The 19,456-nt window shown below is 34.8% G+C and overlaps 1 protein-coding gene across 8 annotated transcripts in view; it reads left to right on the top strand.

The window, feature by feature from the left end:
• The window catches only part of PRKACB (protein kinase cAMP-activated catalytic subunit beta), a 142,214-nt gene that overhangs the window by 110,110 nt on the left and 12,648 nt on the right, over nucleotides 1-19,456 (top strand). For all 8 annotated transcript variants that reach the window (XM_061411451.1, XM_061411448.1, XM_061411449.1 and 5 more), the window contains 3 exons: nucleotides 809-904; nucleotides 3,992-4,114; nucleotides 17,299-17,463. In XM_061411451.1, coding sequence (XP_061267435.1) covers nucleotides 809-904; nucleotides 3,992-4,114; nucleotides 17,299-17,463 — 384 coding nt within the window. The remainder of the gene's footprint in view (nucleotides 1-808; nucleotides 905-3,991; nucleotides 4,115-17,298; nucleotides 17,464-19,456) is intronic.

Genomic DNA, 19,456 nt, shown 5'->3' with positions numbered 1-19,456 from the left:
TCCTTTGAGGGAGACAGTTCTTCCTAATAGCTTAAATTGAATTAACAGTTCTGTTGCTATTACAGAGGACCAAAAGTTCCATCAAAGATAGAACCTGTTTGTATCTCCTTTCATTGTGAACTGTGCACAGGTTGTGCACAGGCTCCTGCATAAAGGAAGAATAGCCAAATTTGTGAGTACTCATTTAGTGCCAGGCATCGTTCCAAGTGTTTCACATGTGTCACCTCTTTTAATTTTGATAACAGTATGAAATGTAAATACTACTGTTATTCTCATTTTAAGATTAATGAAACTAAGATACTGCAAGGTCACACAGGTAGAGCATAATTTAAATCCCATCAGCTTGTCCTGAGACTATGCTTTTTAACTCTACAGTGCAGTTACCAGAGGATCCCCAGCTACCAATACTGGACTGGTGGCAGTGTTTCCTTTCCGTTTCTACTCTCAATGCATCAGGAGCACTCCTTTTTACACAGTTAAGATTCTCCCAATGATGCTTTGCAACTTCTGATGATATAATTAAGGGCAGAAGACAATGTTGAACTTCAGGAACACTTCTAGCACTGCTTCATGTTTATTGAAACTTTTTGGTTCATTTGTTTCGTTGAGTCAGGGAACGGTTTTCCAGGTTGGTGTTGCGTTAATCTTTATTCACTAAATAGTGGCCTTAATGGATTAGTCTCAATTACATGGACTTAATTTTTTTTCAGGGTGTTAATTTTAACCCTGATTTTAACTTTCAACTTAGGTACAGTAAATATATTTATTATGAAATAACAAATGTTTACAGGCTTTTTATCTTTTATAGGTCACAGACTTTGGGTTTGCCAAAAGAGTTAAAGGCAGAACTTGGACATTATGTGGCACTCCAGAATATTTGGCTCCAGAAATCATTCTCAGCAAGGTATATTTATAGTATCATTATGTAAGAAGTAAAAATATAAGGCATGCATCACTGTGGACTTTTATTTTTAAAAAAAGTTATGATCTAATTTTACATGTTTATTTAATCTACATATGAATTTAAATCTTTGTGCATAATTACTAAAAATCAATTATTTAGAGTCTACCACTAATCTCATAAGCTGTTGATTTTAACTCTAAAGCTGAGAGAATTAGTTTAAATAAATATGGCCTTTAGATCCATGTTTTGAAACCAGAAGCATAGCCTTTTCATAATTATTCCCAGTAACAGGAGGGCAGAGAGTCCTTGCTCTGGGTTACACCAAGAGGCAAATTAAAGATGATATATATGTACTAGTTGTCTATTCTTCCTTTTGTTAGGTAGTTAGAACAAGCTTTTTAACGTCCATTGCTTCAAATTTTTATTAAGAAGAGACAGAATGGAGGAGATTACACTCCCCTAACACATTGTTTCAATTTTACCACTTAAGTGGAAAAAAAGTATGCGAATTATTTTTTAAAATTTTAGTTTAAAAATAGAAACATTATAGCAATTAAATAGTTATAATCTTATTGAAGACAGTTGTAATCTTATTGAAGACAGTTCTACTTTTTCTCAACAGTGAAAATGTGGTGAGAGAAATTTTTAATCATTTCTAAAAGGGTAGTTTAACTTTCATTTTCCTTTCTACTTCCATCCCTTGGTGGTAAAAGCTAGAAAGGAGAAACTGATAGTAATGGTTCAGACAGGAGTCAGGAAACAGAAAAGGATAAGATATATGTGTTGATATTTATGCATTAATTAACTACCCTCTGAATAATTGAAATTTGGCTAACTGCAGAAGTGTTAGAACAAGAGAATTCTTTCAGCTTTCCTTTCATTATCTTTCATAATTTAAATCATCTATAACTTTTAATCTTTTATAATTAAATGTCATTGCCACTAACATTTCTTTTCTTTAAGTACATTTAACAGATAATGTGATGCCACTGTAAGCACCAAAACCTGAAAAAATGTGTGTGTGTGTGTAGAGAAATAGATATTCATTGTCTGAAATTTGGGAAATATAGAAAACCATAAAGAAAGAATCAAAAAACTTTCAATCTCACTACCCAGAGGTAGCCTTTTTAAAAAACTTTTCAATATATTTTTCTATGCATGTTTCAGTGAATATACAATTTTGTATTCAGCTTTTCTCACTTGAGTAATAATTATCCTGCAAACGTAATTTAATTGCTTGTTTTAAAATGCACTATTTTGTATTTTGTCATTCTTCTGCTGTTGAATATTCAACTTGTTTCCCTTTTTTTCTTTTGTAAAAGACTGTGATAAATGTCTTTGTCCATAAAGCTTTTTTCTATATTTTAAATTATTTTTAAGATAGATTCCTAAAAGTGAAATTACAGGGTCAGAGAATATTTTTAAGGTTTTCAATACATATTGAAACATACATATTCATACATATATTCAATACATATTCAATACATACATATTTTTAAGGTTTTCAATACATATTGCCAAAGGACTTTCCAAAAAAAATTGTAACATTTTACACTTCTCAGTGGTGTTTAAGGAGTATCTATTTCACCACACTTTCTCCAGCATTGGGTATTCTTGTTTTAAAAGATCATTAGTAATTTGATAGATAGTAACTGATAGCTAATTATTTTAAGTCTCATGACTTTGATTATTAGATTTTTTAATGCTTAATAACAATTTGGTATTGCTTTGTGTGTATGTATGAGTCCTTAGTTCATGTCCTTTGCCCATCTATCTATTATAATTTAGTTTTTCTTATTGATTTAATTGTCTTTAACTAGGGTATTAAAAGCATCTGGCATACTTATTATAAACATTAGCACACAATCTAAAACAAAGAAATCAGAACTTGATAAAAGGATCTATTTTAACAGTATATGCTTTTGTTATAGCAAAAAACATTGTAATTACATTATTAGTGAGTTGCATTTAAAGAAAAGCATAGTTAATGCCCATTTCTATTAGCAAAACAAAGTGTTATCCCTATTTTACTAGTCTCTCTCTCTTTAAAACATATAGAAGCAGGAAATAAAAAGAAAAATAGAATCTCTATATCATTATATTTTAACCAGTAATTTGAAAATAAAATTATTTGTAAAGCTAAAATTTTAATGAAAAGTTGGAATAGTGGGAGTGGTGAAGGTAATTAAGTGGGTAGACCAAAAGATCTGGCAAGAACTCAGCTCATTTCTATCCATGATAAAGTTGTGTTTTTTTTCCCCCATAATCTTTTGTGCCAATTGACACTGATTATGGTTTATCAAACTTTATATAAACATATCAATTTTTTTCTTATTTTCTTATCAATACTTCTAGATCTTCATTTTAGTAAGTTTAACATGAAAAGAAAAACTCAATTAAGAATAACCTTAGAATTGTACATTTGGTTTATAACACACTTTTATATTAATTATTTCCTTTCACTTGATGTAGTCCCCATAAAACTCCATGAATTAGGTATCTTTCCTGTATACCTTTTAGAGATGAGAAACAAAAACAGTGGATGGATAAAGTTTACTTAAATATTTACGTTCATTAGGTTCCACATTAAGCTTTTGGTTTTAATAAGATCTGATGGGATTATCCCTAATATATTTACCCTCCTAAACCCACCAATATATTTTGAAGTCAACTTTAGCATTTATCATGAAGTACAATATCTACTCTCATTTCAAAACTTTTGACCTTTCTTAAGTATTCTCTAGAAAATCTGATTCATAATATTACACAATAGATTAGGCTTTAAGAGGTAATTTCATCCAATTCCCTTCCTATTGTTGAACAAAAACTAAATTATCCCAATTAAACAGGGCATATTTTATTGTCTCTAATACTCTTAATGATTTTAGGAAGAAGATTTAATAGTATTTCTTAATATTCAGTTTCAATATCTGGAATATATTTTCTTTTTTATTTTATCCTGAATAACTGCTCAGCAACTGCCTTTTTGAAAATTTCATGTGCTTGAAGATCATTTTGAAATAAATTGACTTCATTCTCTTCTGAGAGAATTAAGTAATGATTGCCATTTGGTGTGGTTTATCTTAGGGCTACAATAAGGCAGTGGATTGGTGGGCGTTAGGAGTGTTAATCTATGAAATGGCGGCTGGCTACCCCCCATTCTTTGCAGACCAACCAATTCAGATTTATGAAAAAATTGTTTCTGGAAAGGTAAGTAATACATTTTATTATTCCTTAATTATTGATTATCTCTCTACATGAGTTTTAAGCATTATAGATTGAAACTATTTGATATCATCTGGATATTACCCTAAATTGGGAAAAATATAGAAATATCCATAGAGTCTGCCTTTATATCTAGCACTCATTTAAGATACAGTAAATATTGAATCATTGAAGTCTTTTAGGTAAAAAAGGGCAATTTTACAAACAATGACAAAATAATAAAGCAGTTTCCATCATTATTATCATTATCAGTTGTAAAATTCAGGATCATAGCCATAGTTCTTCTATCTTTCTTCAAATAAATAAAAATTGTTAGTTACTTCATGTTGATATCTGCTTGGAGAGTAATTTTAGGGGCTGTTTTTATATGCCCATGCTTTTTTAGGAGAGACTTGTTTAAATTATGTCAAACAACACAAAATTGAAAATAATTATAAAATGTGTGTGCTACATCGTTTCAGTCGTGTCTGACTCTGCAACCCCATGGACTGTAGCCCTCCAGGCTCTTCTTGTCCATGGAATTCTCCAGGCAAGAATATTGGAGTAGGTTGCCATGCCCTTCTCCAGGGGATCTTCTGGGCCCAGGCATCAAACCTGCATCTCTTATGTCTCCTGCAGTGGCAGTCAGTTCTCCTGCAGTACCACTCACTTCACCTGGGAAGCCCCAATTTTAGAATAGATAAGCCTTTTAAGATGAGAATTCAAAGAAATGATGTTAATGGTTTTTCACGTTAATATGATTACAACTGCCATTGATCTTTAGCAAATATGGAAAAAACATTAGTTCTTCTTGAATATGAGTAGATATAAGTTGGAATATCTTACATTTTGAAGTACTATACTAACCTTTCTTCTTTTGCATTTATAATTCCCAATTTTGTTTTCCAAGTGTATTTTGTTTAAAGTCAGCCATAGACTCTTGTCTTAACTCATACCTCTGGTCCTTTTTAAAAATACTGCTGTCAGTTTAAGTAGAGATGAGCCTGATTCTTCCCACCACGAAGAAAAGAAACTAAGCTTTCAAAAATTCCTGGAAGACCTTCTATACATTTTTGACAGAATTCATGGGAAGGAAGTTCCCTCCTTTTTCTTATTCCTCCATGTGGTATGCTCTATTAGTTTTTGTTTGTTTGCTTGCTTGCTTTTGATCATATAACATCAATCTTGACATGACATTACCTTGAGATGTGATTCAATTGGCTGTTTTGTATGTTGTGACTTTCTAAACTTCCCTGGTGGCTCAGATGGTAAAGAATCTGCCTGCAATACTGGAGACCCAGGTTCTAATCCCTGGGCTTGGAAGATCCTCTGGAGAAGGGGATGGCTACCCACTCCAGTGTTCTTGCCTGGGGAATCCCATGGACAGAAGAGCCTGGTGGACTACAGTCCATGGGGTCACAGAGTTAGACATATCTAGGTGACTAAACAACAACAATATCAAGGTGAAAATTAATCTGATCAAACTTTTAAAGAATCTGGAAAGTGATAGAAAAAAAAAATCTGTTTCTTTGTATCTCAACCAGATTCATCCTCTATATTTAGTATGAAAGTTGACCCTTTGCATTCATGAACTTAAAATTTATAATGTCAGCTATTCAAAAGGTACCCTGATTATTCATAATGTAGTTATTTTTTTACCAAGACTCAAATTTAAATTTTGGATGCTGCATAGCTAGAGCTTTAGGGATAAGACACAGATAGGATGAGTCTCTCCAGCCACCTAGAACCCACATCTCAACACAATATTGTTCATATGTCATAGTGTATATGCAGTCTACAGAGATCACAAGGTTTTCAGTTCCAATTTACTGCATTTTAAGGGGGAAAGTTCTACATTGTGGCAGTGTTCACAAACTAGGGGACTTACTAAAGAGCACATACTTAAACTATGTCAAAGGTAAAAAATGAATACCTCTTATAGATAATTAAGCTAGGTATTGAAAGATTTACACTAAAGTAATATAGAAAGGCAGAATGAAATATTTAGGTAATTAAGTGTTACTCCTGTCCTTGCTACACTTGTAGATCTCTAGGTTTCTGATTTTTTATCTTTGTAATTGCTTTCACCCAAAAGAATATTAAAAGTCAAAAGAACTTTTGAGATTAACAAACAAAAAAATCAAGAAAAATTAATAGACAAAGCAGTGATTTATTTTTTTAAGAATTTGAGAAGTAATTATGTAACATCTCAAGAGAAAATAAAGACCAAAGGCTATATACTAAAATACTTTTAAATAACTGAATGGGAGAAGTGTATTTTACTAATACAAAGACTAAGAGTACAGAATTTATAGTAATATTTCCAAATAATTTAATTACAGTTAATTACAAAGTTCCTGAATCTACTATATTGCTTAAACATCTTTAACTTCATAGTGAAAGTGGCTCAGTCATGTCTGACTCTTTGCAACCCCATGGACTGTAGCCTGTCAGGCTCCTCTGTCCATGGAATTCTCTAGGCAAGAATATTGGAGTGGGTAGCCATTCCCTTCTCCAGGAGATCTTCCCAACCCAGAGATCAAACCCAGGTCTCCCACATTGCAGGCAGATTCTTTACCGTCTGAGCCTCCAGGGAAACTTCATAGGAGAAGTCAAACTTTCTGATAAGGATGCTATTGTCATAACTAAATTTTATTCACTTAGGAAAACTACTTTCATTAAAACAAGTGTATCTTCATCTGTGTGAATAGGCCTCTATTTGTCAGTCAGTATACACTGTGTAAAATTTTTTGGCTATTTATGAATATGTTCATATCAAACTTTAACATTTAGGATCCAATGTTAGCGTAAAATTTAAATCTGCAGATATTCTAAAATTATAACAGTTTAAATCCTGGTTATCTTAGAAAAGAAGAGTAGGAATATAGAATTTTATATCACAATATCTGACTTTTTTTCTTTTTTATTAGATATGATAAGGTGTTTGGTGTACTGCTGTTTTTAACTAAAGGTGCCAGATTATCTCTCCCCATAATGGATATAGAGTTGTTTTCATTTCTTATTATCTTTTCTCATCTAAAGTAGAATTCATGAAAATAAAATATTATTATTGAGTGATCTCTAGGATCTGTATTATGTAAATATGAAATCATGTTCACATTTTCCACTAAAACCATCTGTTTCAGCACTCAGATTCAAACTAGAAGTTGTCTCTATCCACATTATAAAGCATTATTGTCTCTCTGTTTAGCAGCTAAAAGTCAAATTGGAGATTAACTTGTTTTCAAGTTTTTTAATTGTTCAGATCATTGATAATCCAGTTTTGGTCTTACAGATCCTGTATTTGTATTTAAATTTTCTTAATGGTTTTAGTGATGTCAAATAGTTAAAAACATACTTTTCATTCAGAATTTTTCTGATTTTTTAAAAAAACATGTTATTTTATGCAACAGTATTTTATGATGAGTATATTTTTGAAACCACGTTATTAATATAAAGATTATAGGAATTATTGACTTATCAAAGTTCAAATAAGTTTAATAAAGTGATTAGTTCACTAACATATGTATATTTGAACATTCGATTGTTACATTCTTTCTCTATTTACAGTATTTTAGCTCAAACTAATATTTTTCAATGTACAGAAGGATGATCAATCAGCTTGTTAGATTCTCTCCTACACATATTTTGCCTTTAATAAAAAACAGAGCAGGTGGTATTTAAATGTCAAATTATTCATACAGTATTAAGATTCAGGTTTAGAAATGCCTAGTTAACAGAAAACTCTTATAATTCCCACATTGACTATGCCTCATCCTAGCAATACATATGCTGAGTTTCTGTATATAGTCTTTAAATTTAATACCTCAGTGCCATGTACTCTATAACAAGAATCAGTGATGGTTTCCACAGCAACTCTCTCTGGCTTCATTACTCTTAGAAATGCAAAAGTTAACACTGTACTGAAAAATGATATTTGCAAATGAGGTAGCAAGCGAGTAATAGCTGTGTGAAAACCAAGAATTTTTTATTTATGTAATTAAAAAAAAATTCTTAGCTCCTAAAGTATGATTCCATTTTTAATGACCACCAAATATGTACAAGAAGACACTATACAAAATATCAAGTTATAAACCTAGGTATACACAGAATAACCAAAAGAATTGGTTAATTTTTTTTCCTAAAGGGCCATCCACATTCACATGAAGTGAAATATGGTTGATTAGCAGCCAAATGACTATTCCCTTTTGTGTCTAGGGTCCCCAAGACTTCCCCCAGATTAGGTGATTCACTAGGAAGATTCACAAAGTTCATCATATAGGGATATTCAGGGAATGAATATCTTACATTGTAATAAGTACCTTCATTGTAAGGTATCTTACAAGAAAGTTTATAAAGTGAAATCAGCAAAGGGAAAAGGCATTTATGGTAATGTCCAGAGGAAACCAGCATAAACTTTCAAGAGTCCTTGCCCAAAGGGGTCAGAAGGCAAACTTTATTTCTCCAGCAATGAATTTTGGCAACATGGATAAAATGTTGTCTACCAGGGAAGTACAGTAAAGACTCAAGGCTCAAGGATTTTATTGGAATCACATATACATCTTCTATCTGGCACATACCAGAATCTGAGATTCCCACAACAAAAGCAAATGTTCAGCATAAGCCATATCATTTGTAGTAAATCTAGGTGCAGTGAGCCACTTGTGTCACTTAGGGAAATTTCTTTTCAGTTTCCTGAACTGTGACCATTCCAATTCCCAGATACCTGCCAAGGGCCAAACTTGCTGACAGGCCTTCCTCAAGGGTAGCAGTCTCAAGCCTGCTATATTATCTCTTTTCTGTATATTCCTAAATAACATACACATATGCAGATATACCACTACACTTTTTTGAAGGCCCCAGTGCTAATACTTTTTTGAGAAATTAAAATGCCATTTTCTATTTGGCCATGGCTATAGTCAAAGACACTTATAGTACTCAATAGTTATTTTCATAAAATACAAAAGCAGTTATAATATATCCATAAAATCCAGGGCAGTTTTTTAACACCTTGCTGTGAACATTTAAAATTCTTAATACCTGCTGTGAGACAGTCCTTACCTTAGGAGTACTATCGGCAAATGATTGCAACTTGTTTTGCATATGGAATGAGGATGGGGTGGATAATAGCCTTATGCAACCATCTGAATTCATTTTATCTATGCACTGTTTCTGCATAGGTGAGAACAGATCAGAGAGCCCACAATCATGGTACTAATATAAGTATTTTGTTAATGTCCTAGATGTTTCCTTTTATGTATATAGGATCCAGTCCTATGAGACTGAGTCCTATGAGATAGTGTGGAACTTATCACCATATCTGCTAGAAAGTATGTATGAAAAGTTATGTGTTCTGAAAAGTTAACTAATGTATATGCTCAGTTTTGCTAGATAATTTTTTAACTAGGATCATAGATTTCTTAGAGCTATACTAATTTAGAGAGAGAATTTCTTAAAATATCCCAGTATGCAATGTGGGCAGAAGTTGACAGATTATTGACTGTGTACAAACTCTTTTGAGTCATCTAAGCCCAGTAAATTTTATCCTGATGCAGGATAAAATGTTACTAGTTGAACAGTCTTTTCCTCCATAACTGCAAAAGAATAGCAGTAAAAATTTTCTCCTCTTCAATCAGAGATCAACTTTGTAATTTCTGTGATAAAGCTAAAAGTAGACAAATTTGACTTTTGTCTCACTTTGTTTCTAAAATTAAAAAAGAGTGAATTTAAATCATCCTGTTTGGATGGATACTATAACAATATGCACTGATTTTCTTCTTGGATATAACTTCCTCTTAAATTTTTAAAAGGTAATAGTTATTCCTAAAACCAAAATGCACAAGACTTTATTCAGACTTACTTTCATAGTTATTTTAACACATTGTGTAATATAATTTTACAGAGTTAAGAAGGTATCAGCTATATTCACAATTTTGTCCTTATAAAATACAATGCTTTAGTTGTCTATTTTCTCCCTCACTCTATCAAATTTAAGTGCCTTAAGAAGAGAATTTGTTGTACAAATTTAAAAGGTGGAGCATGAGAAAAGAAGAAAAGAGGAACTTATTATACTCTGCAATGACTTTTCTAGTACACTCTGTCCTTGAGTAGTCTGGAAACATAATGAAAAATATTGCTGACTTCTAGGTTCCTTTTTTGAATCGGAAATTCCGCTTCAGATCATTAAGATATTATTCTAAAATGAAACATGTATTGAATTAGTGCCTATAAGATACTAGGCCAGTTTCATAGGGAATTCCCTGGCAGTCCACTGGGTAGGACTTGGTGATTTCACTGCCGTAGTACTCAATCGCTCAGTCATGTCTGACTGTGTGATCACATGGACTGTAGTCCACCAGGCTCCTTTGCCCATGGGATTTCCTAGGCAAGAATCCTGGAGCGGGTTGCCATTTCCTTCTCCATCACTGCCGTAGACCCAGGTTCAATTCCTGGTCAGGGAACTAAGATCTCACAAGACATATAGCGTGGCTGGAAAAAGAAAAGGCAGTTTCATAAAAGTCACCTAATTTATTTTCATACCTGCCAGATGAAATATACTTTTATCATTTTATGGATGAGATAAGTGAGGTTATCTCACTTATCAGAAAGGTGAAAGTTTGCCTAAAGTATAAAGAACTAGAGTTGGGATTGGAACCCAGGTATTCTTTCTACCAAAGAAATAGCTTAGTAGAATTCTTGAGGTGACAAGAATGTTCCATTTTATTTAGTTTAACTCCCTTATTCTATGTGTAGGTAAATCAGGGCTCTGAATAGCCCAAAGATAAAAGCTGCTGCTGCTGCTAAGTCGCTTCAGTCGTGTATGACTCTGGGCAATCCTATGGACAGCAGCCCACCAGGCTCCTCCATCCACAGGATTCTCTAGGCAAGAATACTGGAGTGGGTTGCCATTTCCTTCTCCAAGATAAAAGCCAGTTAGTGGCAAAGCAAGAAATAGAATCTAGTTCAGTGGTTTTTTCATTACTCCTTCATTTGGCTTCAGTGATTCTTCATGATCTTGGCTTTATTTCTGAATTACTCATGTTTCCTTTTTTTTTAAATTGGCTTAAAAAACATATAATTCTCATGAAACTCTTTAAAAAGGGGATGCTAGAATGCTTGGATTTATATCTTCATTCTTTTTCTTTTTAAAATTTATTTTAATGGGAGTATAATTGCTTTGGCCACCTCATGCGAAGAGTTGACTCATTGGAAAAGACCCTGATGCTGGGAGGGATTGGGGGCAGGAGGAGAAGGGGACGACAGAGGATGAGATAGCTGGATGGCATCACTGACTCAATGGACATGAGTTTGAGTGAACTCTGGGAGTTGGTGATGGACAGGGAGGCCTGGCATGCTGCGATTCATGGGGTCGCAAAGAGTCGGACACGACTGAGCGACTGAACTGAACTGACTGAATTGCTTTACAATGTTGTGTTAGGTTCTGCTGTACAACAGCATGAATCAGCTGTATATGTACATGTATCACTACCCTCTACTCATCTTTCCTTCTAAATCTCTTTGGCTCGATCTTCTTTTTTTGCACATCTTTCATTGGTGGGCACATCCTCTGTATAACTTTTAATACTGGCTATAAAGAAAGAAAGTGAAGTCACTCAGTCGTATCTGACTCTTTGTGACCCCGTGAACTGTAGCCTACCAGGTTCCTCCATCCATGAAATTTTCCAGGCAAGAGTACTGGAGTGGGTTGCCATTTCCTTCTCCAGGGGATCTTCCCAATGCAGGGATCAAACCCAGGTCTCCCTCATTGCGGGCAGACCATCTGAGCCACCAGGGAAGCTTAATACTAGCTATACGTGACTCGTAAGTTGCATAATTTTGTATCCAACTTCCTGAGATCTCCACTAGGAGGTCTAATGAAAAGTGAAAGTGAAGTCCCTCAGTCGTGTCCGACTCTGCGACCGCGTGGACTGTAGCCTATCAGGCTCCTCCGTCCATGGTATTTTCCAGACAAGAGTGCTGGAGTGGATTGCCATTTCCTTCTCCAGGGGATCTTCCCGACACAGGAATCGAACCCGGGTCTCCGGCATTGCAGGCAGATGCTTTACTGTATGAGCCACCAGGGAAGCCCAAAGGTCTAATAAATATCTCAAATTCAACCTGTCTAAAACTGACAGATTTTTGTTTTCCTTAGCAAATCTGTTCCTCTCACCATCTTTCCCATCTCATTTGATGGCAGCATCATCCTTTCAGTTACTTTCAGCTACTCAGGCCAAAACACCCCGACGTTCTCAATCCGTATTTGATGCATAGGAAAACCATATTGCCTCTATCTTTAGAATATGCACAGAATTCAGCTACTTCTTACCACCTCCACTGATACTGCTCTCTTTTGAGTCACTAGAGTGGTTCTTTAAAAAACATTGTCAGATCTTGTTACTCCTTTCAGAACCTTGCAGTGACCCCCATTTTGTTCAGAGTAAAAAATTAAAAACCTTACAAAGAAAGGTTTTGCCAGGAATGATGGATGACAACATTTTTAGAAGGTCATGTTTGTTGCTAAGTTTCTTTCTCACTAGAAGTGAACACTGTGGAGGCAGGAATCTTTGTCTTACTTTGGTTTTTCTACTATACCCCAAGCACATCTGTGCCTAGCATATAGATGGTATTGAATCAGTGTTTATTGAATTTCAGTCCATGCATTTGTTAGGTATTTATTAAGCTCATAGTATATGAGCAGTGCTAGATATAGCAAATCAGTTGCAGCCTCTGCCTTCATGAAGCTTTCATGAAATAGATGCCCACTCTCAGAGATACCAGTTCAGTTGGTCTTCTGTATATTCCAATTATATGTATATTTTTTAAATTATTTCAGATGATTTTCATGCACATCATATATTGAAAGCTTATGTGTGTGTACCTCACTGCAGAAGTAGATTTATTCTTAAGAATATATCATTAGGAAACTCAGAAATAACTTGGTCTCTAAAGGTTGAAAAAGAATCCTAAGCAGGAAATATTAGAGGATAAACATCCAGTAAACACTTTAGGGAGCACATACTGCACAAAGCCCTCTTTCATGTTAAATGATCCCAGTTTCCAATAACCTTACCACTTAGATCCACCGGTTTAATGGGGTTAAACTGTCTCTTTTCCAAATCTAGCTCTTTACAGCTGCTTTCACATTTTTTGCCCTATCACATATTTTGTGCTATCCTGGCCTGAAGAAAGATGTAGGAGTCAAGAGAATCAAGTTATTTTCCCAACAATGAAACTGAGTTGATAGTCTCACTGGAGCTCAGGTTCCGTATTTTTATTTCTTTTAAAAAAAAGTTTCCTTATCTTTAAAATGAAGCTTTAGACTAAATTAAACTCCCTCTAGCTGCAGTATTCTAGAATTCTGATTTTACTTTCTATATCTACATATGTTAGAATTGATAATAGTTAAAGAAACAATCAGAGAAGGCAATGGCACCCCACTCCAGTACTCTTGCCTGGAAAATCCCATGGGTGGAGGAGCATGGTGGGCTGCAGTCCATGGGGTTGCTAAGAGTCAGACACGACTGAGCGACTTCACTTTCACTTTTCACTTTCGCGCATTGGAGAAGAAAATGGCAACCCACTCCAGTGTTCTTGCCTGGAGAACCCCAGGGACGGGGAGCCTGGTGGGCTGCCGTCTTTGGAGTTGCACAGAGTCAGACACGACTGAAGCGACATAGCAGCAGCAGCAGCAAAGAAACAATGCATATCAGAATTTGATACAGTTTTGAAGGAAGAGTTCATCATTTTTCTCATTATAGAAGTCTTTGGTGTTTCCAGGTTAACATACTATAAATAAAATTCTTCCATTTAAAACATCAGTCAGTTCAGTTCAGTTCAGTCTCTCAGTCGTGTCCGACTCTTTGCAACCCCATGAACCGCAGCATGCCAGGCCTCCCTGTCTATCACCAACTCCCAGAGCCTACCCAAACTCATGTAAAGGATATGACAGATACCCATCATTAATATGGCTTACTGTGGGAGTGTGGGCTACCTATCATAATCTCTGGGGGAAAAGAAGGTGTGATGTGGAAGTGAGGAGGACGCGTATAGAATTTCAGTTTCCCAAATGATTCTAATATCTATCATCACAACCCCCTACCACTACTTCCCACTTGAGAAACACTGTTCTGAGGATTAAACGAATAAACATACTCATTAACTAATTCAGAACCATCACTGTATTTGCATTCCAAGTAAGGAACTGTTTTATTTAGGTGTCTGTATTCTTTTTTCACTTCATTGCATATTACCTGAATTCAAAAGATTTATTTGTAGTACATCACTATCTACCATTCTGAACATCATGAAGGGGAGAATAACTGACACATTACATTGAACAGTTCATGAAACCTCTATTCTAAATGAAGATGTCTACTTCAAATAAGGTATTTCTTAAGAATCTAAACAAAATTAGAATATAATCATTTTATAAATAATTGTGGTATTTTTCAAGTGGATGGGGTGTCTTTGAATACCTTGTATTCTCTATTTTTTACTCCAAGTAGGATAAAGAAATGTGCAGATATTTTTTAAGATAAAATTGCAGTCTTCTATAAGGTTCCTGACAGTAACCTGAAGTTAAAGTATATACCCTTAAGTCAGAGTCCTGGTTTGCTATTATAGCTCTGCCACTTACTAGCTCTGTAATCTTGAGCAAATTGCTTAATCCCTGTAGGTCTTAATTACATCAGGTATAAAATGAGGGCAATCATACTTAGCTGTTATAGTTTGGATTTTATGAGCCAGTGCATGTAAAGTGTTTGGCACAGTGCCCAACTTCTAATAAGCCATTGTGTCAAAAGTAGGAACTAGAGAGGGTGGTAGTTCACATGTCTTTTTTTTTTTTTTTAACATATAACCTCTTATAATCTGTACTAATACAAGCTTTGCAAAAATGAGGTTTTTTAGTCACTACTATGAGTTGATGCCAAACCTTCAACTTTCAAATAGTCTTTGGTTACTTGACACAAGTACTAGTTTTCCTCTGTTAGTATGGTGATTTTAGTTTATTATTTATACTAAAATTGTTTTTTAATCTGTCACTAGCAGAAAAAAAAAACAAAAACTTCTCCTTAATGTAGTAAATAGCATTGCAAATAGTGTTTCCCAAGCTTTCACGTATAGATGAATTGTTTAGAGACAGAAGCTCAGATTTTCAGGCCAGTACCATTATCACCTTTGAAGTAAGCCCCAGGAATCTGCATTGTTATCTTCTGCTTCCTAGTAGATGAAAGTGATCCCTGGAACCACACTTTGAGAAAAGTTTGTTTACAGAATAGCTGTGAGTGGCAGTCAGAAGACTATGATGATGAACCTAGTGTTGCCATAAATTTCTAGCTCTGCATCCTCTTTTAACTTCTGTTTTGAGAACGTGAGAATCTGTGTCGAGCACATTGAACTTTTTCAAAGTCAGAATATAATAAAGTAAGAAGTTCTATACATTTGGAGTGTAATAAAGAGTAAAATGCATGGAGCTGGGATTTGTAAGACTACGTTTCTAGTCTAGTTCTGCTGCTTTCTGGTGTGATGATTGGGTAAGGCATATAATATCTCTGAATCTTAGTCTCTCTGTATTTATTAACAGAATATAGGTAATACTGTATTCATCAAGAATGTCATATTGGATTAGGATGTAAGTGCCAAGAAATCAGAGACTTGTTTTCGTTCACTGTTGTGCATCCAGCACCTAGAATAGTACCTGGCACATAGTAGGTACTCAATACACTATTGTCAGATGGGTGAACTGTCTTATTTAAAGTGATCTAATAAATCCTGGAACTACAAACACAAAAATGACACAGTATCTTCCCTCCGGAAGTTCACAGGCTGGGTGAGACATACATGCACGAATACTGCAGCGTAGTTAAATGAGTGAGTGCATGGTGAAGATCACCTGAGGTAATGTCATGATACACAGTGCACGTTATAGGGGCTGCTGGCACTTGTAGAGAACCAAGAAAGAATGCAGGCTCAGAAATGTATCTATTAACCCTTTAAAGCTTTCTTCAAAATTTATGGTCAGTTTGAAGTTAAGGCCCTGATAATCCAGACAATGGTGTTTGTGTTTAGTGAAGGTGGGAGCATGAAATTGGGCACACAACAGGAAAATGGGATTAAAATGAAAGTGCACGTGCTCACACACATGTAGCTATATGCATACATATGTGTGTGTTTGATGGGGAAAAGAGCAGTGGAAATGAGTGAACACAGTTCCATAGGACAATGGAGAAAAGGTAATAATGAAAGAAAATAGTAAGGAGGCATAGGTATAGCTATTCATTCTAAAATCATCCCTTAATAGTACCCATTTTAATTTTTCAGTACTCATATTAATAATAGGGTGAGAACTGGGAGTTAGGTCGGAATAGAGAGTTAGAGGAGAAGAGTGTTTAAACAAAACAGAAAGTAGACCTAGGTCTCCAATGACTGGTACTTTATTTTATTGATTACCTGATTTATAACATCTTCACTTATTTGGAGTTTTTTTCTTTGTTTTTAAGGCTGGAGGCCAATCAACTAATTATAAAATCTTCACAATATAGAAAGTGGAAACTGCTTTTAAACCAACCTAAATCATTTTTGTACTATTGCATAATAGCAGAATTATGCTTAAAAGTCACCCACTAGTGAAAGAAAAGTGGTTTCCTATGCTATGAAAGGCAGTGTGGGTTTTTATCATCATTTTTAGACTGCTTTTTTGATCATCTCTTTAAAAAATGTGCATACTGATATCTTTCATATGCTGCTTTTTCTATTTAAATTACAAGTTTAAATTTGTTTCTAAGACAAAAGTTTATAATATGGGATCCAAGGGGTCTCTCTTGAAGATGGGTAAACCTTCTGACATTGCTGGAAAAGTTCTGTAATTATGCACATTTTTCTGAAGAGGGGTCCATTTTTCTGGAGTGAAGGTAAAAGTCACTCAGTCATGTCCCATTCTTTGCCACATCAACAGTAGCTCCAAAGTTTATGACCAAAGCAAGATCTTAAAAGAACAGTTTTAATTCATTCACTTAAATAATTACCTTTTTTAAGGACTACTATGGAGACTGAAGTATGTAGTTAAAAGTATTTGCAAGTCATCACTACATATTTTTGTTTATATAATGATCTATCACATTAAAAAAAATACCTTTCAGAAGTATCTTGAATCTTAGAATGCGTGTCTTACCACATGGTCTGTTTTGCAGGTTCGATTCCCTTCTCACTTCAGTTCAGATCTCAAGGACCTTCTAAGGAACCTGCTGCAGGTAGACTTAACAAAGCGGTTTGGAAATCTAAAGAATGGTGTGAGTGACATAAAAACTCACAAGTGGTTTGCCACAACAGACTGGATTGCTATTTACCAGAGAAAGGTGAGCCTGTTCTTTCTTTAATTTAAAAGCTTTTTAAGTTACTACTTAAATTATATGTAGTAGAGGTATCTTCAACTTAGCACAAAGTTTTAATATTTTTTTACCTTTTGAATTAATCTTATGTAGGACTTAAAGAACTTTTATAGGACTTCCTTGGTGGCTCAGTGGTAAAGAATATGCCTGCTAATGGGAGACAGTCCACTCCAATGTTCTTGCCTGGGAAATCCCATGGATAAAGGAGATTGGCCAAGTACAGTCTATTGGGGTTGCAAAAGAGTCAGATATGACTTAGCAACTAAACCACAAAGAACCTTAGAGCTCACAACTTAAATGAGTTTTCTCCTTGATAGAAGGGAAAGCGTATAGTCTGTATGATCATTTGGAAATATTTTCCTTGTCAAATTTTTCCTACCCATACCTTTTACTTTTCATATGCCATGGCAAGTACATATTAGTGTCCTAATAATCTGCACTTCAAAGCTGATGTAAAGTCACAGTAGTAAGACAATATGTAAACGAATATATCCACCTACCCAGAAGTACACAGCCAGATTTAATAACATTTAATTGTTGGATTCATTAAGATATTTTTCAATCATCATTACTTTACCTTTGGGATAAATTGAGACATTTAAGAAAACTTTTGCTATGCTGAATTACCTTTATCTCTCCTTTTCCTTCTTAAATGCCCAGTTAAAGATAATTTATATGAATGAAGTGTTTTCATCTTGAATATGTTAATTTTTTCTTTTTCTTTTCCTATAAAAGCAAAACATCTAATGTCTCTGAAATTTGCCATATCTAATAATGCCATGAAGCAAGCCATATGAGTGAATTTCCTTGGGAAAAAAAATGTAAATGCTCTAATTGTAAATAGTCGTTTTTCTAATTTATATTCTTATAAAAGATTTTTTTAACACTTAAAAAAATTTTAATTCAGTAAATAAAAAACATAGCAAGACCAAAGCAAAGTGAGTCCAGTACAGCCTTTGTATCTCAAAGAGGGATTCAGATAATCTCTAACCATTAAATTCATTAAACATTGCTGTTAGCATTATTATCTCAACTGAATGTGTTATATAGTCAAGAACAAAGTCCAGAGCAACTTAAAATAGATTTTAGATGTAGTGAATAAATAATGTGCTTTCATGCTGTCATGTCTAGCTCTTTACCACCTCATGGACTCCAGTCTCCTCTCTCCATGGGATTTTCCAGGCAAGGATACTGGAGTGGGTTGCCATTTCCTCCTCCAGAAATAAACATATCATATTTTCCCTAAATTTGCCAGCACCAATGTAGTGCCCTAAAATTTATAAAAGCAACACTGTAATGTCTCATTTTAATCTTTGAAGTAATTCTATGGGATAGGTGATGCCATTTTTCCCAATTAACTGATAAGAAAATCAGCTTAGAAAGGTTAAATGCTTTAAATTGTTTGAGCTGTTAAATAACATCTATATTAGCTTCCCTGGTGGCTCAGTGGTAAAAGAATCCACCTGTCAATACAGAAGACACAGGTTTAATCCCTGGCTCGGGAACATCCCCTGGAGAAGAAAATGGCAGCTCACTTCAGTATTCTTGCCTGGGAAATCCCAAGGACCTTGGGGGGCTACATTCCTTGGATTTGCAAAGAGTTGGACTGGACTTAGCAACTAAATAACAACAACATATTTAATTCTGGATTCTTCAAATTCCCAATTCCAGGACCACATTAGTCCTTTCAGCTCAGTTCAGTTCAGTCACTCAATCGTGTCCGACTGTTTGCGACCCCATGAACCACAGTATGCCAGGCCTCCTTGTCCAGCACCAACTCCCAGAGTTTACCCAACTCATGTCCATCGAGTCGGTAATGCCATCCAGCCATCTCATCCTCTGTCGTCCCCTTCTCCTCTTGCCCCGAATCCCTCCCAGCATCAGGGTCTTTTCAAATGAGTCAACTCTTCGCATCAGGTGGCCAAAGTATTGGAGTTTCAGCTTCAACATCAGTCCTTCC

Source organism: Bos javanicus, chromosome 3, assembly GCF_032452875.1.
Source record: "Bos javanicus breed banteng chromosome 3, ARS-OSU_banteng_1.0, whole genome shotgun sequence".
Lineage (NCBI taxonomy): Eukaryota > Metazoa > Chordata > Mammalia > Artiodactyla > Bovidae > Bos > Bos javanicus.
This window is presented reverse-complemented; position numbering and strand designations above follow the sequence as displayed.